Below are 25775 nucleotides of genomic sequence, written 5' to 3' on the forward strand. Positions count from 1 at the left end.
TCCCTGCGCAAAGCCTCAATTTGGCCTTTAATTCCGGAATACATAGACGGAATTAACTTTGTCTTTCATCAAAGCTTTTTTCGTGCGCTCTTAAAAAATATCTCGGTCGGCCAGCCGGAGTAAAAGCTCCCTGAATTATTTAGAGCGTGAGCAGAAACAGCATCGGGACGATGGTGTGGAGCAGTTAACGTGGAATGTACAATATTTTGCTTTGTGATGCCGACGTAATTATTTTCATTTATTTTAGGAAGTCTATGCTCCTCTCTCTCTCTCTCTCTCTCTCTCTCTCTCTCTCTCTCTCTCTCTATCGATCTATCTATTTATCTACTTATTTATTTCTCTGTTTCCCTTTTTCTCCCTCTCGACCAATGTGTATTAATGATTCGCAAATGAAATAGGAGTGCGAATAAACGACACGGCAAAAACTGACGTTCAATTTGACGTATACTGATTTCACAGTAGACCACGCACGCGTGCATTATTATTATTGTGCTCATGGGAACGGACTCATCTGAGCGGAATCAACTTTATAACAAATAAATTGAAATCGCGGCGGAGGTTTCAGGGAATCAAGTGAATGTCCGTGATTTACGAGGAACTGCCGGATCGGCCGCCGGATGGGAGCAGCATTGACAGGAAATGTTCGACAATCGAGATTAAAAAAAGCTGGCCGCGCGTATTGGATTGATCGGCACGGCACTATCAATGAATGAAAACAAGACAGAATGAAGAAATCCCAAAAGCGTAGGAAAAACGCAATCGGGCGTTGTTTTCTCCTCATTGTGGAAATTACGAGCGAACGTATCCGCGAAACGAAATTAGAATCGAATTAAAAAACTGGCCAAGCCAATTAAAACGTTTTGCGAAAGTTTAAGAGATTCTCCCTCGGGAACACTGTAGGGTTTCGCGGCGCGGTGGTTCCCCCTCCTCCTCCCCCATTACGTCGTTTGCCGTCTAGTCGTCGAATCGGACGCCATTAAGCCAACCGTTCTTCCGTATAAATACTGCATAGCTGAGAAAATAGAGGAAGAAAGAAGTCTAGCAAAATGTGGGCAAAAGTTTCTGTTTAATTTCAGAAAGATTTACCTCGCTATGCTGTGTCGACGTAATCAGCCGCTTCGAGCAAAGTTCCAGGAACGTTGTAATGTCAGCATTTTAAACATGTGATTAAAAAAAAGTTTTAATTTTGAAGATTTAATCGAGCATTCGAGACAACCGTCGTTGTTTCAAGTATAAATCATACAAGAATGACACATTGTCCACTCGAGATGCGTTTAAGTGAGGTTTAAATCAGTAAACAGTTCCAAAGCCGTTATCCGCGCGCAACGCAGTCAAACTCCACGGTATGGGATAGGAAGCTTAAAGCTTCGAACATTACCAAACAGTAGCAGCTGTCCCAGAAGCTTCCTTTAAATATTAAACAACGTAGCGACGTCCCCGATAGCGCTAATAGTTATTACGCGATATCGTCTGGGAAAACTGTCCCCAAGGCAAGTGACTTTGTTATAAAACACAAAACGTGTGCTTGGTGTACCATCTACATCCGGAAGGATAAAACTAGAACTTTCCATCGTATCATATAACGTAGTCCTTTTGAGCAAAAGTCTGCCGACGAAAATTACGCCAGGACATGCAGTTTCAGAATAAGGACCTTCTCTTTCTTTCATGTAGTGCCATCGTAAAAGCAAAATTTTACGCCACAAGGTTGAGTGATGTATCACTTTCTGTTGGCTTACGTATACGTCTCAAAGATACGTGAGTACGTTTTGCTCGCAAAATGTTCTCGCAAAGCGTACCTTCATGCTTATGAAAAAGTCTAATTATCTTTCCGTGTGCTTATTTCATTTAATCATAATTATCTAATAAAAAATGTGCTCCATAACATGTTCTTCGACAGTTTACAAATTTTTGCGATTTCTCGCGTATTACAGCATTTTGCAATTTTCGAATGGACGCGTAAAATAGATTTTTATCTCAAAGGAACACAGTAAATCTGTATGAACTTTTGAAATGAAAAAGATGATAACAGAAAATGTATTTAATTTGCAACTAAGCTTCAAAGTATGAATTTGCAGAAAAAACATGTTTAAATCTCTAAAAACTGATCTCGTTATTTAGTCAGAGAATGCGCAAGACAAATAAGTAGATAAATCAGTTTAAAAAACGTGCACGATTCCTTTTCTTCTGCTTTCGTCTTCAAGTATATGATAATTAACTCTTCGTAGACACATATATTTTTACTTACTTCGTAGATATATTAGATCATTTTGTCTAAATTTTTTACTATATATATAATATATATACTATATATACTATATATATACTATATATTTTAGGCTTACCAAAAATCTATAGAAAAATTTAAAATTATTTTTTAATATCTCTGCTACATATATTGTCAAATAATTATTTAACTCAAATGTTAAAACCTTTATTTAATAAAAATTGAAATTTGTGCCAAGAAATTGAGAGTGAAATTTTGCCTGGAACAAAAACTCCTAAGACAAAGAGTTGATTGTATAAAAAATAATCTCCTTTGAGAAATACGAATTTCCTCGCTGAAGAATAGGGGATTCGCTTGTCTATCGATGCAAATGAATGATAATAACGGCAATCTTACTTACTTTCGTAACCGGTGAGCGTCGCCTCGGCTGAAACAGCGTCGCCGACTCCGTTCTCAGCTAGGCACTCGTAGTTGGTATTGTCGCGCGACGGCTTGACAGGTTCGATCCGCAGTAAAGCACCATTTTCATACTGGTGCACCACGTACCGGGACTGGGATTCTGTCGACATAAGACGGAAGATTGAGGTGGACGTCTGCGCCGTAAAAAGGAAAACCCCCGTCACAAAAGGCGAGGAAAATACCGGCACGATCGAGGGCGCGCGAAAATGATCGGCGGCGGCAACGGGCGATATAAGATCGAAAATTGCGCCGTTGCGGAATCTAATAAAAGAGGAGTATATGTGTCCTCTCGTATCCAATTCCGCGGCCCGAGAAATATTGAATGGGAATTGGATCGTGCGTCTGTATAAATTTTCAGAGCGAGCGGCCCATCCCTGTTATCGTCTCCCCCGTCCGTCCGCGCTCACCGCGAATTGGCGTCCGGAATGTTACAAGCGGTCGCTAACCATTATCTAGTCGGTTCCTCGTCGGATTAGTGAGTCGTCGACGAATATGGACCAAACCGTGATCGCTCGGGCACATACATTCCGCGGATCAGACCGAATGTTATGCAAAACCATCAAGCGTCATCAGAGAATCATCTCGCGGGATTTGTTCTTCCGAATGTATGAAAGTGTACATACGAAACTCGAGATCTGATCTTCAAATTAGTATTTCGCAATTTTTCAATAAATGTTTCATTTAGTTCAAGATATATGTATAATACGTAAATATATTTTACTCTCTTATTTTAAAAGTAACACAATTTAAAATATATAATTTTCGAGTTATTATAGTGTTATTAGCATGAATGAATTAGATAAATATTACTTTATCAATTATCGAAAATAAATTAATGTAATTTCAACTCAAAAATGATGGTTCCTAAAGATTGTAAAACAAAATTTGACTATGTTAAGAGTATATTTTTTTTGCTGATATCATTTAGTTAGTCAATAATTTTCTGTCAAAATTGAAAAAAATTTTCTCCTTTTTAAGAAAACTTAAATTTTAACAATAATAAATTAGAAACAAGATACGCCATATGAATAAATCGACTAAGTAAGAAGAAGCGCCAATATAACTATACCTATATGGTCAACGTTAGAGACTGGAATAAAAATTCTATGCAGTAATTTATTTTAAAGAAATCTGAGTTAAATCCCGACTAAGGTAATTTAGTGTATTTTTCGCAATAATAGTTCTCCAAATGAACGATTCAATTTAATTTGTGACAATTATTATTATTACCTCAATTTGATTACGTTACATCCGAAAATAATCGGCATGCAGTCTCTCTCATATGTCTAAAGTATTTAAATTAAATTACATTTAGATTTATTCCAACATTTATCTTTGACCATATATAGTTCGCGCTTCTTCTTGTTCAATTCTTGATTAATTTTGAAATTGTATTTTTTTTAAAGGGAACGATATATATAAATTTCACTAAATCTTTGTTCAGCAGAGTTGACAACGTTAGCATTTCTTTACAAGAAACTTAGAAAGTAGCATTTTAATTGACACAGAAAAGATATTACACCAAAATGCTTAAAATACCACTCAATTTATGGAAATGCATTCCTGGTTTACTAAAGGTCAAATGAATTAACCACAAATTCATGAATATTACACGAACAGATTTCAAATTCTATGAAAGCTATTATATTACGGATGCAGTGGACGTAGCTGTAGGCCAATGTATGCAACTATTTTCGAGGAATAACTATCTTGGTCACACTGTAATTTGGTTTATGGAAGTACTGTAACGTCAAGCTGTCGCGAACTGTTTGGTCGAGCGAAGTCTAACAAAAAGATCAAATATGATACATTTCGAAACGTCCAAGAGAACTTGTTCAGTTTCCGTTGTGAACGAGCGCAAAAGTCGGTTGAACAAAAACTAAGAATACTCAGAATCGATCGAAAGAAAGAACGATGCATGATAAAGGAAGAAACGCGGCACAAGAAAATGCAAGAGAGTGAGAACGAGCCGGTACAGGAAGGAAGACATAAAAGCGAAAAGTGGATTCAGGTCAGAAGAACTTTTTAATTTCGATAAAATTTTCATCTTTTTTCACTGCGGCGTCTGGTTATCATGAAACGAGAAGACACACAGATTTCGCGCAATTCAAGCGTCAAATATCACACCCTCGAGTATTCTCAGCGAACCGGCGCGGTGGCGATGATTCAAAAACGCAAATTGGATTGGAGACAGAGAAGAAGAAAGAGAAGGTGCGAAAGTGCGCGGACTTACGTGAGATTTTTTTGCCGTTCTTTCGCCAATGTATCTGGGGCGGCGGTGCTCCTTCCGCAGTGCAGTAGAAGCTCGCTATCCCGCCTGCCTTTACCTGCTGCGATTGTGGCTTCACCAGGATCGTCGGCGGACCTGTGAACAAAAAGAACATGCGGGGTTTTCTGATTAGACTCGGCCCACAATAGGATTTCTGTATGATGCCCGTACGGCCAGCCTGCCATTTGAGGCGCATTTTGAGGCTTCGTTTGCTTTAACGCGCATTTCGTGGTAAAAATAGGTTTCCTTTCCTCGCCGATTAAAGAGCACAGAAGATATATTTTAAAGAAGCGAAAGAAGCCTGCGAGTGTCTTTTTAATTAATATTCTATTCATTTTGAACTTATTTTTGTAAAACACGTCATAAATACCTTTTTCATGTAAACGGTATCTCTAATTTCTCACAATGATATTGCTTTCAGTATATAAAGCTTGTTTGATGATAAAAAATAATTTTGAACTTTTATAACACTTGCAGTCTGTTTCATTAAATCATTAATTTTACTTCAAACGCAATAAAGAGTTATTAAATTTGCTCGTAATAAAAATACTCATAATAGTTCAACTAACAATACTAAAAGCAGGATAAAATTGTGGAATTGTATCTAGATGAAGATTATTTCAGTTATTTGCACTGGAAATCATGTGATCGTTTCATAAAGAATCACAAAGTGTATAGCAGGAAGTTATACAAAACTGTGGACCTTTCGTTTATGAAAATTGCGCGTTTTAACGTTTCTCGTTTCTCGTGTTAAAATTTAAGTAAAAAGTTCACAGTTGCGCTCGCTCGCCCGCCCATGCCGGCGTTGGAAAACGTTAATTTGCAAAGGAAAATTGCAGTCCTTGGTTACGCAGATATTTTCTTCCTACATCAGCTCTACTTGTGTGTGAGTAATTAGTCTTCTCGCAATTTGGATCATTAGTTTACTTTCCGTCATTTAGAGTGGCTCTCGCAGATTTTAGTTAAAATACAGAAGGAGATGACGGACGTAAAATCAAACGTCAAATTTGCAGGTCTCGGAAAATTCTCGATCCAAAAATGGCACGATCGAAAAGCAAGACATTCCAGTTTTAGAGTGAGACGAATTCGCGCGACATTTCCTGAAAAAGAATCGAGATCCCGAGAATAATGTTTCCAGTAATTGTATCGAGTTCCGAGCTGGCGTTTGCAGCCTTCTACGAATTAACGTCGTAAAAGTCCGATCTGATTGCGCTCGCGAAATTTATACTCGTTGGTCGAGAACGGCGTATCTCTCTCGTCATCGATCGCGCGGCGCGGCACGGCGCGGTGGCTACACGAATGCACCGGTCTAAAAGTCGGTGACCGAAATTAGTGGATTTAGTGCGGCGGGAAGTCCAAACTGCCTCCGCTGCTACGCTTTTAACCTCGGGAATAAAGAGACGGCCGGTGCAAGATGGATGAACGTGACGCGCTCCTTTGTCAGACCAGCGCCGCGCTTCGCTGCGAGCGGCCCTCCGGAGAAAGAGAGAAGAGAGAAAGAAAGAGAGACGGGGTGGGAAGGAGAAAGAGAGAGCGTAAAAGAGTACCTTCGTCGAAAAGGGACGACATCCAGAGATGCACTATCTGGAACTTATATACCGCTTCTACTAAATTGGTCTCGAAACTTTGCGATTGTACTGATCCTATGATGGGGAAATCGACATGTGTTTATGAGCATTATTTCCGTAAGTTGAGAGCTTTAACAAAAAACGAAGTATTCTGCGAGAGGGTGAATCATCGACAAGCGCGACGTCGATACGTCGAGATGTATGCGGGCTTTTTATCTTATCTTTTTATAGCTAGTCGAACGTTGTGCCAAGTCGACGTCGATCCTGATCTGCGAAACGTCTGTCCCGCAATGAGACTAATGGATAATAATAAAATGTGATTTTCCAGCCGATGGTGCTAAAAGAATGTTTATCTGGTGCAGTCGAGCTAATGCCGACATTTATACGATCGTTTCACGACCGAAAAATGTCTGTCCGACGTTTACGGGTGTCCCGGGTACGCGATAAACTCGACTTACTACTTGCCACGGCGCGGTATCGGCGTCTCCTTTTTCTGGGTCATTAGACATACTTTTACGACGTCGGAGTACATCGCACGCAGTAAAAAACTTTTTAATCCGAAGTGCAATCGTTCTGGAAGAGTCCACGATCTCGTGGCTCGCGTGAGATTTTATTGCAGCATTTTTAAAACGGCGACTATCCGTCGTATCATCAAGTGACATACTTTACCGAGCATTAAAAGAAGAATGTATTGAAAAATAATAGCGGTTTATCGCAGTAAACATTGACGCGACATATCCTACAATATATATACATATATATATATGAGAAATACTCTTCTTAAAATACATACTCTGGATCCGCGTGAGTTTACTTTCAAAGGGAGTGATAATATAGGCACATTTTATAAATATGTATATAAAACTATTCGTAAAATAATTCTTGAAAACAATTACGAACAAATAAACATGAACAGAGATTACTATAAATAAAAGAAAACACAGAGGCAAATGTTACAAATTATGTTAAATTTTTATAAACAGCAGCTAGACATTTTTTGTCTCGCAGACAGAAAAAATAACGAGACAGAAAGGGTTACAAAGTAACTGTACAGTTAAAAACTAACAGTATAGATGAAAGCGGTCCTTTTTGTAGAAGAAGCAGAAACAAAAATACAGCCGAGTAATGAGCGGGAGGTCGTCGTTTTCGCGATGAAAAATTAAACTTGCAAAAATGCATGTACAAGAGACTCGACGATTCTACAGTTGACAGATACGACCACTCTAATCTGCAAACGCAGGACACTTCACGCACGTGTGCGCACACGCACGCTTCGGTCGCGGATGTAATTTAAGCTAAATATTATTCCGCCGACGAAGCACGGGTAATTTTTGATCGAATTGTGCATTCGAAATTACTCTTATCCGAACGTATTGTACCACCGTGTGCAATTGTCGTTCTACCGGAATTGCTCGTAACAGGTCCATTAGTCGACCATGGTTGCTGTGTATATAGAGAACACGTACACGCATGTACAACAAGGCTGCGACTTACCCCTTTCGCGTATGTATATAAGCGGCTACGCGTGCGTGTACAGCGATGCTTTTTATACAATTTGCTGCGATTTTATCTCGTAAACGCGCGGTGTAACTTTCGTAGACTCGTCACGGAAATGTGTGGTGCTTGTATTCAAATATGTGTGATTAACGCAATTACGATTATAACAGAATTTCAATAAATATAAATAAAAAAGTAAGATAAAGTAACAATCCGAATAGCTATATTAATTTTATTTTTCAACTCTTCAATTAATAAATGTTATTAAATTCTGGACTTTAAGGATTTCACAATGTTTATTTGAAAAGATATTTGCATCAGTGTTGGTTTCGACAACATTGTTGAAATGTGAATTAATATATAAAAAAGAAAAAAAATTGCAACACCATTTGGTGAAATGATCTTTTCATGCGATCAGAATCTTTGAAAGTTCCGATATATACGGAGGAGAGAGTTAAATTCCGACATAACAAATATCGAGTCTATCTCTCAACTGCAGCAGTTTTCGATCTTCCGTCGCTAAAAGTGACCGTTTGCCCGATTCCATTAAAAGTGGATGAACGGGGAAACAGAGGAATAGAGCAAAAATAGGAAAGAGGTCGTTCGCGAAGGAGGACTCTACTGCAACTATACTATCGATTCGATCCGACTGGTCAGCAATTCAAAATGCAATACAGATAAAGCTCGCGGGAGATATAACAGTGCCAATGTGCAATTTGTTTCATTTAATTGTCTGCGTAATTTAGCCGCTGTATTCATTTTTGTTTTGATTTTTTGACCGTAGATGTTGAAGTAGCTAGCTCGAGCAATAATTAATTCAAGATGATTTTTGCAGTTGCCTTTTCTTCATTTTCAAAATATATGTCATTGTGTGATATCTATGTCGCTCTTTTTTATTATGTGTAAGTAAGAAATGTTGTAGATTATTACTTTTACGTGATTATAAAGTTTTTAAATATACAAATAATTAAAATTATTAATGTCAATCTAATTTCTGTTTAATTTGGATAGATCGAAATTAAGCTGATAAATGCATACATTCATTGGCTGCATCATAAACGTATCTAGTGGCAGCCGCTATTAACCTATTATATTCCAATAATTGATTTATCATATCTGACTGTTAACTGGAAATGTATGTCACGAATATAACGGGATATAATCTTTATAAATTTCAAGCCAATTGTGGCGAAGATTTAACTTTACGATATTTTTGATGTAACGAATTATAGAACGTGTGCTCAAAAATTCGTCGAATATGCAGAGGTTAATTTACTTTAGCCGTTGACATTTATCCGAAATTCCTCCATTCTCTCTATCTTCTCTTCGCGAATAAATCATTTTCGGTGAGAAAATAAAAAAAATCGCACGAGAGGTCGATGAATGTGATTTTGACTGAAACGATAAGGGAAAAACACGCGAGAGGTGTAGGGGTACGTTGTCAAGGCGGGAGTAATAGCTCGGCTCGAAAAATATTGGAAAAGCTTGCACGTGCCCGCCGCTCACTGCTCTTTCCTGAGAGACTCGCGTTGCCGGGTTGCACGCGAGCCGGCGAGTGTACACAAAGATTAAACGCCGGTGAAAATTAGATTGCGAAAAGCGAGGCATGCCGTCGTTGCATCCCGCGAAATGAATGTCGGACCACTTTTAAAGGGAGAAAGAGAGAGAAACAGGGAGTGAAAGTGAGGGAGCATTCCGGGAACTGAAGGCAGACGACGACGCCCTGGTGGAAATGAAAATAGTAACACAGGGACAAAGATTTTCAGGACGATCCTCGCGTATCCACGGAAAGTTATCCGCTAGCGTAATTCTGTGTGCAACATGCGGGAAAGTGTTTCTCGTCCCGCAATAAAGTCATTTGCGAAAAGGTCAAAGTTCAACGTAATCGGGGATGCAGGTGACCGGGTCGTGAAACATTTTTGCAATAAAGAGTGTCAGTATTGGATGCATGTCGCGCGATTCGAAATATCACCCGACATTTGAAATGGATTCTACCCTCACACGGTGCGACACTCGTGATCGCGACTTCTCGCACGAATTGATCGCGAATTCTGTATAAAAATGCGCGATGGCAATATCTCATACTTATAAAGTTTATAGCTATTCGGCACGGGCTCAGATAACTTGGAGAAAAAGTTTCGCTCCCGGTGTCGACATTACATTTTATAGCCCGCCACGTCGTAATTGAAAAAGTAGCCGATAACGGAGCAATCTGCATGTGATTTGAATAACATTACGCGTTACTGACTACCGAACGTATTATAAAATCGATTCGAGGCTGGCGAACGCACGCGCGAACGATACTTCGTGACATTGTTCGAAAATAAAAAAAAGAGATTCTTGAGAATCGCCGGTAATAATAAATATATTTGTAAAATTTTCTAATGGCAAAAATATGGAGGGAATATTGACTGTTTGACCGTTGAGAGAGACTGTGCTGGGGTAATGCTTCAATCAATTTCGTCACACGGTAATTCCCTCCATAGATAGGCGTGCTCATGCGAGCGGTACTATCGCTAATTAATATCAAAATACGGCCGTATTAAAGCCGTGATTTTCAACGAAGACCTGCATGCATCGGAAAACGCGCATCCGTTGTAGGAATATTACTGAAAATACGCGGCAATTACATTAACGCGTTCCCCCGCGGGCTGTCGAGGGCGAGTTTTGGTGGGCGAATCGCGAAACAAATACGGGATGCGTTTAAACGGATTCTGATATACGCCCGGCCCCTAAATAACACGTGAGCGCGCGCGGCGCGGCGTACGCAGGGCTCATTTATGGAAACGAAGCGGGGGCGGTAATTACGGATTGGGAGTCATTTCGAACTCGCCGGTACCACGACCGAATTCGAAAGAGGACGGACCTCTACGCCAGCTCGTTCGAAATTTCGTGCTGTCCGTGCTCGTCGGGTCGATGCACCGTGTGTGCAATTTCCGATGCAGCTACAGAGTCGTGCCAATGTCATCTCGCTCCCGCTCGCTTAGCGTTTATTGTAAACGCGGCCATTTATGCATGTGTGTGTATCTGTGTGTATGTATACACATCGTTCTCTTACTTCAAAAGTGTCTTACTTGACACAACTAAAAGAATTAAGTAAGTAATTTAGAAAAGGGGAAAAATATTTTTCAATTTAACAGAAACTTACTGATACTAATTAAATAATTGGCAAAAAGAATATAGTCTTAGAAACATAATTAAATGTCATTTTCGTTTCACAATCCTTAAAAAATACTAATTTTGATATCCTACAAAATTATAACAAATTCAAAAAAGTTCATAAAAAGTGGCAACAAAGGATCACAACAGTTTATAATTACCTTGATTATTAAAATAACTCAATTCAAATAAAACAATTTCTTCTTCAAACTTCGATCACCATAATGATTTTAATACTAAATATTTTCTGTACAAGACTCTTTTTTTATTTACAAAAACAACACAATTCAAAATGTCACTCTTATAGAAGGTAGATATAATGATCTCTTTGAGAACCTTAAGAATGAGAGATATATAAATATATGGGGAAATAAAAATAATGTGAACATCTAGAAAATACAATATTTCTTTTATTAATAACAGATTGGCTTATTATTTGCCTTTAATACAGATTCTATCCTTAAAATATATATAAAATACATATAAATGCTTGAATAGTTACCAAGGAATGTTGTACTATTTCTTAAGTAGAACATCTTCGAATTATTTATATAAATAATATTATATAAGTATTGGAAAAAAAATGTTTACTCGATTTTTCAAAATTGCCTACTTTTCTCCGAAACTTCAATATTTTCCTAATCGACAAAATCGATTTAAATATCATCAAAGCATTGTGAGTAATCTTGAAGAATAAAGTGAGAAACAAATTTCCTTCTTTATCTCTTAAATAATTGAAAGATGTTCTGCTAGAAAAATAATATACCTACCCAACAATGTATTGATAATTATTTGAATATTATTATATAACTCCATTCTAATAAGAATAGAAAGTCTATATTAAAGACAAATGGTAAATTTCTTATTAATAAAACAAGTAATGTATCTTCCATATGTTCACATTAAATATATTTCCCCTATATATGTATACATATACGATATATGATAAGCTGGTATCAAACGATAAAATCTGCAAGGGTAAAAGATGTGCATAAAGATGAGATGCCAGTAGCGAGAAAAGAGAATGCGGACTGACGGTTCAATAGGCGAACACATATATGTTATATGTGAAAACGACGTAGATAATCGTAGATAATTACGGACTTTATTCGCATTTTGGTATGAAAATCGCAGGCGGGCGTTCCGCCCGACTTCTATGCGTACGATCGCGCTATCTCTTTCGCGTACGCGGTAAATATTAATTTAATTTAAATGGATTTTCATCCACGCTTTTCTGCGTGCTGATGTACTTTACACACATTTCAAACTTGGCCGTGATAGACGGGCCGAGTGCGGCGTAAGGGTGAGTTTGTGTCTCACTGCTCGAATGTAATGTATTAACAACGCCGAGTGGAATCTGACCGGGTTAAAATTTAAAATAATGAAAATCTCGTAGGCGCGCGCGGTTGCATCGACATAATTTGAGAAAACCTGTATGCTCGTTTAAGCAAACATTGATACGAAACAAATGTAATTAAAACGAAATTTATAACAAAATTAATTTAAAATAAAATATAATGTCGATATTTTTTCCTATGTGTGTGTGTTTAATATTTGTTTTTGTTCTTGTATTTTTTAGATAAATATGTTGTTAATATAAATTGATATTTTCGAAACATGTAGTTTTCTTTTGCAAAAAGAAAATTGGACACAGAAAATAGGTGCAGAGAATAAGCGACTGATTTATTTTCAGAGCTAAACGAGATATGATTCGTCCTGGATTATCGTCCGGCCAAGATGGATTTTGGTTCTAACAATAGGAGAAGGACTTTATTTTATATCGCGTACAAATTATCTGCAGTTAAGAAAAGAAATCGAACACGATTACCCGAATTCCAGAAACTGGATCAAACTAAGAATACTCCAACTTCGACTATTCTTATGGTACGATTGGGATTTCCACTAAAGCATTCTGATCGACATAAAATAATAAAATACGTACGCTAAAAACATTTTTGTATTCGCTAAAAATATTAATGCTTTTAATAATTTCTCACAATTACAGTCCCTGGCCACATTATTATGACCACCTTATCTTTTTGCACTCTTTTCTATTTGGTTAAATTTTAAATATTATGATGAATTTATTGAACAATTTTATGTCTAATCAATTAATTACAACTTGGCAATGTTAAATCAATTATATTTTATTATAAAATACAGCAAACAAAACATGCAAAATAAATATAAATTGTTGTTAGACATGTTAATAAAGCATAAATAAATAAATTAAACATAAGTTATTATTTAACTTATGTTTAACTTATTTATTTATGCTTTATTAACATGTCTCTCTCTCTCTAACAACAATTTATATTTATTACTTACCGTTATATTTTATTAATTAATATATAATATTAACAATTTACGTCATGAGACAAAATGTTCTAAATAGAAGTTATATGTAATTTCGGCGTGGTTAAACAATTGACACATGTCAAAATGGCGATCTATGTTAGAGTTGCATGCACAGTAATTTAAAAAACAGTATTGCCACATGAAATACAAATCTTTCTATCACTTTTTATAAAAATTTGCCAACTTATCATAAAAATATCGTAAAATTCAACAATGATCATAATAATGTGGTCAGGAACTATAAATTGACACAGATACGACATTAGATACATTTCTTTTGTGTCAAAAATGTGATACGTTGTTCGTTTGACCAAATGTTAAATATTATTCCATTTATTAATTTCGATCGTTTCAAGATTTTAATATGATACGGCATGTACTATTAAATTGAATCACGCTATTTTTCTTTGACACAGCTCGTACAGCTAACGAGAGGGCCGTCCGTTCTCGCGGTTCCATGACTGACGTCGCACGGTCGGAAAAATTGCAATTTATTCTCCTTTGGAATTAAAGCGTCTATTACGGTGGAACTTGGTATCCGCTAGTAACGCTGGGCCCGGTTACTTCCCTATCCATCGCCTAACGTCGTCGGCACTCTAAAACCCCTTTCCGCCCAGCACTTCCGTTACCACCTTGTTCGTTCTTTCCTCCGCGATAAAGTTACGCTACTGAAAGGAGCGGATGGGGAACCGACTTCGTCGACGCCGGGCGCGATTTGTCAACCGGGGGATTATCCGTTTTCCGCGTTCCTTTAATGAGATAAACAACGGCGGAGAGACGCGTCGAGCAACGGCAGGGAGGAAAGAATAATTTCTACGGCGACACGAGAAGACACGGCGGAAGATTCGTTACTCTTCCCGCCGCTTGGCGCCTTCTTAATTTATTCACTCGTCTCTCTCGTTGGAAAGCAGTGAATACAGTCCGTGAGTCTCGACTTGACTTGTCTCAACGAAGCTCTTCTGCATCCGCGATGTTATCACCGACAATACGAATCATTATTTGTTGTGGTGTTCTATTTAAAATTTTTCTTAATGTAATATTTTCTTCATTTTTGTCCCTTTTCTTTCTCCCTTCTTTTTCTCCCCGTCTCTCTCTTCTGATCTGCAGTTCACTTTATTAACCTTCAAGTGGGTAGGTGGTTTAAAGATATGCAAGTTGGTAGGTGGAATGCTTCATCAGGTCACAATACTTCAAAAATTTTTTTAATTTCATAGTTATATTTCTTACTAGTATATTATATGTGATAGTTATTATGTAATAGTACTAGTGTGTGTATTATATAATTTATTTAATTTTATAATTTTTTGTAAGAAAGAAATCTTTATAAGAAAGAAAAATGTGAAAATAACGGATTTTAAGAGCATCTGGACAACTTTTTATTTTTCTTTTCTAGAAATGGAGTTTTAATGAAAACTATATTTGCACAAAAAGAATAATTTTGTTGAAGTATTTTGTTGGCTCGTAAAATAACGTAGAACTCAAGCATAGCAAGTAATGCTGTAAAAAAATTTTGACATTTTAAAAAGCAACTTAGGGTGTTTCACATAATTATTTTGATGATCTAAAATTATTTTCAAATCTGTATCTAGCTGAATTTTTAGACAGCATTTGACCAATATGGAAAACAATATTCTAACTAATTGCCGTTGATTTTACCACTCAATCGTTAACTTATTGGATTTTACAAAGTTTGACATCTTCAAAATAACGCGCCTGCTTTATAATGTTTCATTGTATACGTGTTTCATGGAACTCTTCTATGCACTACATTAATTTGCAACTCAATCATTGTATTTCATTATCTATTGAAAAGGGCCCGAAATAGGACCGATGTTTATAATTCACTATTTTTGATAGATTATAGTTAAGATTATTTTATCAATAAACGGAATTACGCACTACTATCAGTGTCAGTTCTCATTGGCAATTTACTTTTAAACTTTATTAGAGTTACTCATTAGAGTCTATATTTTTATTTGTATTATCGTAAATTTTTTTAGATATTTTATAATAAAATCGTTTTTTTCGTGTGAGATACTGTGATCATCCCACCTATCCACTTGAAGATTAAATAGTCTCGAATCCGAGAAATCTGATTTCTGCAGTATCTGGATGCTTTAAACAATTACGTTGTTGATCGAACCGAATTTGGTGAAGAATCGGCAAGGCACGACTGGACCGAATATTTGGGACACGCGACTCTCAAATTCCTCGATGGAAGCATCGATGTATCGCTTTTGCACACGCGGAGCACGAAGTCGTATGGGATAGCACAATAACCGCCGCTTCGATACGTATGCAAAGCGAATGCGTTTAACCAACTTCTCGCCGAGAATTTCCATTAGTCAGAGTAGGAAACGACAGCCCCGTAGAGCGGAAACTCACACAGGGACGGGGCGGGCGGGCCGATAGGGAGACGATACTGGGCTTGTTTTCGAGATACCAAGCCGTCGAATGATTTCGAATCAACGCGTCTGGTAGCGCGTATAATTCAATTTGAATATGTATACAGGGCCTGCGGCGCGGACGAGCCGCGCGCGCACATCCGCGTTCCTATCGGGGCTCGCGTAATTCCCGCGTGCATATACAGCGAACTGTATCTTCAGTGTTCTCCCTCCCTCCCTTCCTCTCTCCCTCTTTCGTTCATGTAATATAGATATTACCGTCAAGAGAATCTATCACCTCTTCTCATCGTGCTTCCGCTTTGCCTCTCCTCGTCACGTCGCGCGCGGCCTCGCGGCGCTTCTTTTTCATTTATATAATACTTCGCTACCTTTCCTGTCTACCGTATTCGTCGGAAATGGATCATCGGTTATCGAGCACATTTGCCGGGATATTTTAATCTCTCTCGCGTGCGCGATAATACACGTTAGTGCGTCGAAGATATTTTTACAACACGCGACGCGCCTCGAATTTCTTTTTTTTTTATCCTCTCGCGTCCGCACGGAAGCTTTCAAGCGGCGTCACGAGGGATTTCTTTACGAGCGGCATGATGCTGATGGCGGCTGCGGAATGGCAGGAGGGTGGCACAACCCCCGTGTCGAACGACCGTTCCCTCTCCCCCGACTTAAGAGTGGGTAAGTCCGGGAGGGTTGGTGGATGTGCGATGCGAATGTCGAAGGGCCTGCGCTGAATTTATGCAGATGTATGCTGGCAATATTCTAAATAAGTAGGTAGGTATACCCTTTCCGCAGTCGTCCCTCACCAAGCCGGATCCCGCCACCGGCAAATTCGACCAACCAAATGCGATCATCCACCGTCGCCTTCGGCTCATTGTAAAATCGCTACGACGCGACGACAGCGTCTCTAGGTGTCTCTACAACTGTTCTCGTCGTAACGTCTCAACGGTGGCTTCGGCGCAATTAACGTTTCTTAGCTGCTCTCGCGTTTCTCCGAGTGTCTCTACGACGACGACGAAGCTTCTTGTGGCGACCGGAGAGAACAATCGAAGTCCCAGTGGGAGAGTCCTCGCAATTCGGCGAACTTGTGAATATTCACGAGGCCCCACCGCGCGTATTCGAGGTCTTTCTTGGATTATCTAATCCCGAAACTACACCGCGCGTATTCCTTTGTAACACGCGAAATATATCAAAAGAAAATAAATTGGCAATGCGAATCGACGATGTTATCACCATGTAAAAATAATATTTAAAAAATTAGACGCTTCGGATAAATATTCGTAACTTCTATATAACTGCTGATATTTTAATCTTTACCATTGGTACTTTGACTACTTCTTTTTGGAGTTCATAGTGCAATATTTTATCATTATAGAGAATTCTTATCGTTTTATATCTACTATCATTGCAAATATGTATTATTATAACGTACTGAAGAGGATCCAAGGGTTGAAATGTTTGTGTATTATGAATTTTTATATCCGGAGCGTCTAAGCTGTAAAATATTATTTTTACACACTAAAATAGCGTCGGCTTGGGTTCTCTTCAATATGTTATAATAATACTTGCAACAATAAAGGATAGATAAACGAATTTTTCTTCATAATGATCAAATTATGTTTCACAATAAAATCCAAAAGAAGTAGTCAAAGTATCAATGGTAAAAATTAAAATATTGGCAGTCATATGGTAGTTACGAATTTTTATCCTAAGTATTTAATCTCTTTGTAACATTATTTTTACGCACTAATAACAGCTTCACACTGACAATTTGTTTTCTTTTGATTTTTTTCTTGGAGCCACACAATTATTAAATTTTTATGCGAAATATACCTGTTTGAAATTAAAAAATTTTATTCGCATCGCTCGTTCCATCGAATGTAAAAATTTAATTTTGATGATTTGTTATAATTGTTTCCTTGATGGTTTTGGATTACTTGCTCTGGAGGATACATGATTTTATTGCTAATTCTAAATCGCCAATTTATTAATCAACTAAAAAATAATATTCGCACGTAATTTCTGAATATTAAACATATTCAATATAAAACAGTTATTTTACAAGTGAGTTTCAGCTATGGGTTTATGATAAAGGAAGGATTTAAAGATAATCGTAAAGTTACGCAGTTATTAAATCTTGTCCTTATTATAAGCTATGATTTTGCGTTTTAATTACTTTACTGAACGAATTGTTCATTTAAGAGAATACCATAAAAGGGTAATCAAAGAATATAATACTGATTCATTTTGCTCTGAAATTATGATTGTGCCATTTACTGGAAGATTTCATTCTCGATTCTACATCAAATAAATTTATCGAGGGGGTACCCACTAACTGAAATATTGTCCCACAGATTATATGATTTCATCTGATTACAAATAATTTTTTTCACTACATATGAAGTCATTTGATAAAATATATGATTTTATTTAATATTATGCAATAATTTCTCGTGGTTGCGTACGTAATTATCGGATTATAGAAATTTCATATGAATTTTATAATGATTTCGAGGACCCACGATTACATTAAGTGGTTATCCACTCGAAATTTATTTTCATCGATGTATAAACGCATCCATTTCTTTAACCCAATCGTCATTTAGAAACTCATAGACGGTGCACTTAACGGCGTCGAGGGCCGAGGAGGAGGAAGGGTAATACCTCGGCGAATTTCAGCGGTCGAGTGCACTCTTGCCGAGTGATGAGAGGGCAAAGACGACTTTCAATTTACGCAAGAACCACCGCCGTCACGTATGCGCATAGATTAGTAGGTCGTCCTGCGACGTAGACGTAGCGCCCTAATCAGCACTTGGCGTTTTAACGCGGTTAATTGCGCTTCAATTAGCCGGGGGTCGTGCCTCCTCTCATCCCTTCCAACTGGCTGGGACTTTCTTGCTCCCGCCCGTTGCTCGCGCGAGCACGCGGAGGAACTTTCGCGATCGTCGGGCCGTAGCGTGCAATTAGGTGCAAAGTCCCGTGCATTAAGAAGACCGGCAAGAACCGTTAAAAGACATTGCCGGCAGAAGATTAGTCGACGATAACGTCGGAGTTACATTGCCGTTAAAGCGGCGCATTAGCGTAATGCTCGAGTGTGTTATTTTTCCCTTGGAAAAGACGATATCTCGTTCTCGTTATATGCGTGCGCGCAACTCCAATCGGCGATTATTATGCGAGCGCCTCGAGCATAGGAGAACGAGCGAACGAATAGACTCTGCCTCGTAAGGTAGAGACGCGAGAAAATTATAACATAATCGTTACGTCGCACGCAACGCTCGGAGGTGAAGGAGATCGAAACGCAGTCTCGAAATTCGCCTTTTCGTGCCGGCTGGCAGCGGGGACTCGCGTCGCTATCGGCCGCGAAATAAATCACAGAATCAATTCTGATACATACCGGGTGGCGCCATAAATAAAAGTGCGGGGTAACCAGAGATACCGCGCCGTAGATCGCGGTGTCTGTTACGTATAACCGGAGAGGGGATGGGCGACGGAAACAAATGACAGCGCATAAGCGGGTGGAAACACTCGAAAGTCGGTTGTTGCCGCGACGGTCGACACGGTGGTCGCGCGGAATTTGAAATTCAAAACGTTCGGGGAAAGCCGGCCGATAACGGTGGGAAAGAGAGGTAAAACAGATAGGCGAGACGAAGAACGAGCGCGGAACGGCCGCAGGACCCGGAGCAAAAATACACATTAGTGGATTTGAAATTTAGATACCGGGGCTGTGCCCCTCTTCACCTTTTAACCCCTGCGAAATTGTGCATAGTCCGTGCTCGAAAACAGGCCGATTTGAGGGCGGCAGGAGCTCTCGCGGGTGCCTCTACACGCTACGCGTGTCTCGAACCTGATTCCGAGCCTGATCGATGTTACGTGCGCCAGGTCCACTTCTTCTGACCTCGTTCCTCCCCTGGTCATGCACGGGGATGTGTATTTTTGCCAACGAGCCGCGTACGGGTCCGCATTCGTTCCACGTTGGTCTACGTGTGCGCGAGCGCCGAGCGGTGCCCTAGATGTTAGCTGGGCGGATAACATCGGGCGTCCCCTGGCGCTCGCCACCCCCGCTACGAGCGTTGTTTGTACTTACTTGTCATGTACGTGATGTAGTGCGAGTCGCTGATGTTTCCTGAAAGAAGCTCGTTGAGTCAAGTCTCGTACGTAGTGTCCCAGCGATGCCTCGCGAGCCCGGGCACGCGGCGCGTGCCGTTACGCGTTTATCGACGCGTTTGCGTTACGCGGATACGAACACCATGACATTTCATTTCTGTCGTCGATATTTCACTACATTAAACTAACGCGGCTTATCTAATTATATTGCCCATTAGACAGTTGCGCAATGGAAATTAATCCTCCAGAACTGACGTCAAAATCTGTTATACAGTTATTGACGCTGAGTCTCGTCCATTTAATTTATGATAATTAAAAAGCACTAATTAATTTCAAAAGAAAAAAAAGAATGAATACCAATTGTAAGTATGACATATTAAAATAATACATCATCTTATTAAAATAAAAATAATCCAAATTTGCAGAAAGCAAATATATGATATAAAGAATTTAAAACTGTGAATTAATATTTTTTATAAGGAGATTTATATATTAATGGCTCCATGTCAGTTCTGGGGAGTTAATCACACAGATTCACGCACTAATTAGTTCCACATGCTTATTTATATAAAGGAGGTATATAATATTGGAAATAATTGTCTCCTGCTTTTCGTGTTCAGTATCGTAAGTATATGTAGCTGATCAAGCTCAACAATGGAGTAAGGAGTATATACGCGGAGCTTTCGATATCCCTCTCGAATTTCATCGCCATACTACGTCGACTTTGGAGCTACGAAGGCATGCCATCGACACGCGACTTGCATCCCTCGATAATACAGTCGCGCTCTCGAGAGCCGTGTCGATCTCCGACTTGGAATATTCGCGTGTGTGAAAGCGCCGGGGCATTGCACGAACCCTCGGGAGGCATGAAAAGGGACTGGGAGGGTGAGAGGAAGGGTGGGCGATAGGGGCGTTCGGTGGTTTGCGAGCGACTTGGTCGGCAGCTGTCGGAAAAGCGTGAAAGCGCGAGATATAATACGTTTCGCATGCGTTCCCGTTCGCGGAATATAACCGCTCTCGCCGTTGGTGATTGCGATTTTTATATGCTCGATGTTTAGTATTCATTCTTGTACGGTCGTTCAATGTTACATCGTGTTCGTGCGAATAAATGAATCACCAATGGCATACTTTAAAATTCAAAGTATCCACGCTGCGGGGAATTAAAAGGGAAAATTATAATTCCTGCCAAAATTATAAAGGAAAATAGTACGGTCTGATTTTATCCTTTACTCAATTACTATTCTATCACTCGTACATAATCATATTACACCGAATATATAATTATGAAACGTCTAAAATATCTGATAGAGATTCAATAAAACGAGTTATTATTAAAAACTAGCAAAGTAAATTTTTGTTTTAAAATTTTATATCTCCTTAACATTTTAGACTTTTTATCTAAAAGGGAAACTTTTCATCTTAAAAAAATAATCTTATATTTCTTTTACTTTGAACTTTTACTTAAAATGAATTAAAATTGTAACAATATTGAAACTACCACGATAATAGTAGTGACATTTATACCTTCCTAAGTTCAATATTAATGCTGTTTCGTCTAATTGCATCTCTACCCTTAATGGTGTTACAAAATTTATTTGCTTTTCAATGAGCTAAACGCGTCAACGTCCCAAACACGTAATTTTAAAGCATCATAATCAATTCTACAACACCACCTTTCGTAATAACGCGTTCCTTCATGCGTGAAGCTTCCCACAGACAAACAGACAGATGCATCCTGAGATAAGCAATCGCAACGTCGCCATTTCGGCGCGCACGTCAACCAAACCAACTGTTATTCCGTCTTGTTTGCGGAGCTCTCGTCGACGATACGTCGCGTCGTCTCTTCATCGTCGAAGAGATTTCCCCCCGAATAGAACGGAATATTAATTTGGCGAGATTATGCGAGAAGGTATCGGCACGCTGCCTCTTCTCTTAGACGAAGCTCCCGGTGGATGTAAATTAACTTTGAGAAACAATCTTGTCATTAACTTGGCGTATAATAACGTGAGCGTGGTATCGCTATACTCCTGCCCTTTCGCATCCTTCGCTGTCGCTGGTATGCCTTCGCCTTCGCGATAGTACGACAGCCCGATCACTCTCCCCTATCGACGTCGAAGAGTATTTAGACGATATATTTTATCGCGTTTTTCATTTGTTCGCAACACAACGCCATTCCCGCGTAATAATCCTCGGTCATCCTTCTTCCGTTCCTCCGCCTGATCTCGAGTTTATATCCCGCGATTATTCATGACGGTCACGACAGAGGCAGCAAGTTACGCCGGTGTATACTTTCACCGATTTTACGCGCCCGTTTTAATGGCGTTCATTAAATTTGCCGCTCTTAATCGAGGTAACGACGACGACGAGGACTCGTTTCCGATAAGGAGCCATTACGTCCCTGTTTTATATTCGCGGGACGTAAATAAGTTTGCGCAAAGGGGGTGAGCGGAATTATGCGCCTGAGTAATGCCAGTGTATCGGTGACGGGCTCCCATAACCGTATTGCGCGAGATTATTTTCCCGGACATAAAAAGTTACGTGTCACGGGCCTTACACGCTCGTACGACTGGCACGGGACGTGAGACACGAAAATTGCCGCCGTCGCATGGGAACCGGGAGGTTTTTATGATGGGAATCAAGAGCGCCAAAGCGAGTCTAGCTGATGAGCCCGAGTATCGTTTTTTTTTTCATTTTATTCGAGTAGTTCCTTTTAATATGATACCATATAAAAGAGACATTGTATACGCACACGGTTGTTACATTTGTTATATTAATCTGATGAGAATTAAACTCGACTCTAGTTAATTTATGAGAGATATTTTTTCCTGGGAAAACTCCAGGTTCGAATATGAACATGGTATATAAAATCACACTGAAATATTATTTAACCATTAAAATCTTCATCCGATAAAGCCTTTTCATTACTTATTATTAACATTTCCTTAAATTAGAGTGATATCTCATTCCAAAGAATGAAAATTGAGTCACTTAAAGAGATTTCACTCTTCAGAGTGACGATTCACTCTAACTTTTAAGGAGTACTTTTAGCTATTGCGACAAAATATCATCGCAGCATCAGTAGTCGAATTGATTAAGACACTCATCACGGAATGTACGGAGGTTCAAGTTCGAATCCTGGCTGAAGTGATATTTTTCGCAATAAATTATATTTACAGCAATAAATTATTTAAATTTTAAAATTCTTATTAGCATTGAATTATTTATAGTTTATTAACATCAATATTATTAAATTGCTTGGTAATTTATTTGTGATATTACTAACCCAGTTCGGTTTAAGATTGCGTGTAAAGTAGAAGTAAATCTGGTTATGTATGTATATAAATTCACACAAAATATTACTTGAGCATTACGATACAGCTCGGGCCTTTTCGTTAATTATAGAAATTTTTTTACAACATCAAAAATGTTTCGAATGTGTACTCCTTTCGCTCCTTTCCACACGGTAAACAACATCTCAAAGAGTACAATCGATGTCGAGCGAGCTGAGCAAGCAGTATTAGAATTTACCATTGAAAGAGAATTCGACAACAGTCAACTATATAAATGCATTTTATAATTAGTTCCTCTACTGCGAGCTAATGTTAAATTAACGTCAGTCCTCGGCGTTACGACGAAGTTGCCGTGCACGATAACTTGCGAGCACGATACGTCACGCCGTTGGCAGAGGAAATCCATGCGGGCCGGCATAATGCGAATCTATAACTCAACTCATGCATCTCGTTATCACGAATTGGTGTGCGCAGTCTCATCGAATCTCGATGAAAAAGGAGTTTCTATGCCGTTCAGACGTCACTTCTATTTATCAGAAAAATATCAAACATAGTTCCAAATAAATATTTGGTTTTTGCAAATGACAGTTTTAACTTGTTTTGTAATCCCGTAGTATTTATTTTGTAGCAAAAAGCGGGACAAGTTTATCTGATGGATGTACCAATCATAAGTGAAGATTATCCGTTTCAATAATTGTGCGTAAATACGCCGATACCGAAAAACTGGGTCACAAAAAATGCGGGAGGAAAAAAGCAGAGCTGGCGAAAGAAACGCGTTCAATTTGATATATTTAAATACATCTACCATATCTGCGCCATTATCGTGGATCGAGTACGATGCCATGTCGGCATCGTGGCTCGACGATCCGTATATAACTGACCTATTTACGTGGCCGCGGCCATGGCGCCGAGATACGTATCGCGATCACGTGTGTATGCTAGCTCGATTGTATTTTCGTGCGAGTTTGGGATCATGCGAGCTAGTCGCGCGCTCCGCGCACAAAAGCAAGTTACTTGTATAATAGAGCCTCCTATAATAGTAGTTCCAAAGACTCAAGCTGCTAGGCTATCTGCCAATATAAAACATGTATGGAAAGAAGGGAGATCTAAAAATTTAGCTAAAGATCTAAAAATAATTTTGTTTCGACCATCAAAATAATTATGTAGAATTCTGGAATTGTTTACTAAAATATTAAAACTTTTTTACTGTACTGTCATCAACGTTTAAGCGTTAAATATACATTTTTGATGTAACAAAATTATTTTCAGATCTGTATGTAGTTAATTTTTTTAATTTACTTTAGCACAATCGCTCTTTCCACTTTATGGTACTATGACCCTTATTAACCATTAGTATATATGATCGAATCATTCGTATCTCTACACATTTCTTTTTTTTTTTAAATACTAGGAGCTTGGCTAAATAATATGGTCTCTATTCTTTTCTTTTTTTAAATACATATATACTTTCTAAAGATATTAAAGTATATGTTTTAAGAATTTACTTATTATTTTTCTTATATTTGTAAAAGTGATAAAAATTAACACAAATGACCCATCATGAATAATAAAGAATTTAAAAATCGTTGTGTACTGAAGGTTAATTCGGCTATCCATTGGAGACAGAAAAAAAAGTGTATGTGTGAAGGTATATTATACCTTATATTATATTATGTATTTTACTCTTAGCTCTTTACTTTATTCTTGGCTCTATAAAGCTAAGAATAAAGTACATGTAGGACTGTATTTGGTCAATTAGATATATATAGGTACACAAAAACATGATTTTCCCAAAGTACTTAAAAATTTTAACTAATATAGATCTGAAAATAATTTTGAAAAATTTTAACTAAATATAGATCTTAAAATAATTTTCTTAGACCATTAAAATAACTAAGACATTTAAACTGGTTACTCGAATGTTAAAATTTTTTGCAATATTGTGCTTGAGCTACAGAATTATTTTGATGGTCCAATAAAATTATTTTCAGATCTGCATCTAGTTAAATTTTTAGATTTTTAGCAAAATTATTCTTTTCGTAAGTAAGGCGGAATACTACGAGTATAGTGAAGCAGTCGTGGACTTAGATGGGAGATTAGAAATAATTCGAGAAGGATCTCTGTTAATTTTTCTGTTTGCAGAAGTTACTTGTTTCACTGTTGCGAGGGGGGTAAGAAAAGTGGCTTAGTTCGAGAAGACGCATGATCGTCTCCGGAACGTCGATGCAAAAATCGCACGTGGCCACTTAAATCGACGTAGACGAGGTAGAATTCGAAGATCGGTTATTAAAATTTTGTGTTCGCGCCGGAGATTCCGCAAATTCTGACACCATCAACGGTAGCATTCCATTGCGGATTGACAGATATGTGTGTGTATATGTATGTATGTATACTCGTGCGTGTGCGTGTAAATGGGCGCGATTTTTATTATCACTCATTCCGAGCAGT

General features: G+C 38.4%; 1 protein-coding gene across 1 annotated transcript in view; it reads right to left on the minus strand.

Moving 5' to 3' along the window:
- Lar (tyrosine-protein phosphatase Lar) overlaps positions 1 to 25775 on the minus strand; it is a 321875-nt gene that overhangs the window by 141915 nt on the left and 154185 nt on the right. Inside the window, 2 exon segments of the mRNA XM_018454021.1 lie at positions 2625 to 2783; positions 4917 to 5048. Coding sequence (XP_018309523.1) covers positions 2625 to 2783; positions 4917 to 5048 — 291 coding nt within the window.

This window comes from Mycetomoellerius zeteki, unplaced genomic scaffold (assembly GCF_001594055.1).
Source record: "Mycetomoellerius zeteki isolate Tzet28-1 unplaced genomic scaffold, Tzet1.0 scaffold421, whole genome shotgun sequence".
Taxonomy (NCBI): domain Eukaryota; kingdom Metazoa; phylum Arthropoda; class Insecta; order Hymenoptera; family Formicidae; genus Mycetomoellerius; species Mycetomoellerius zeteki.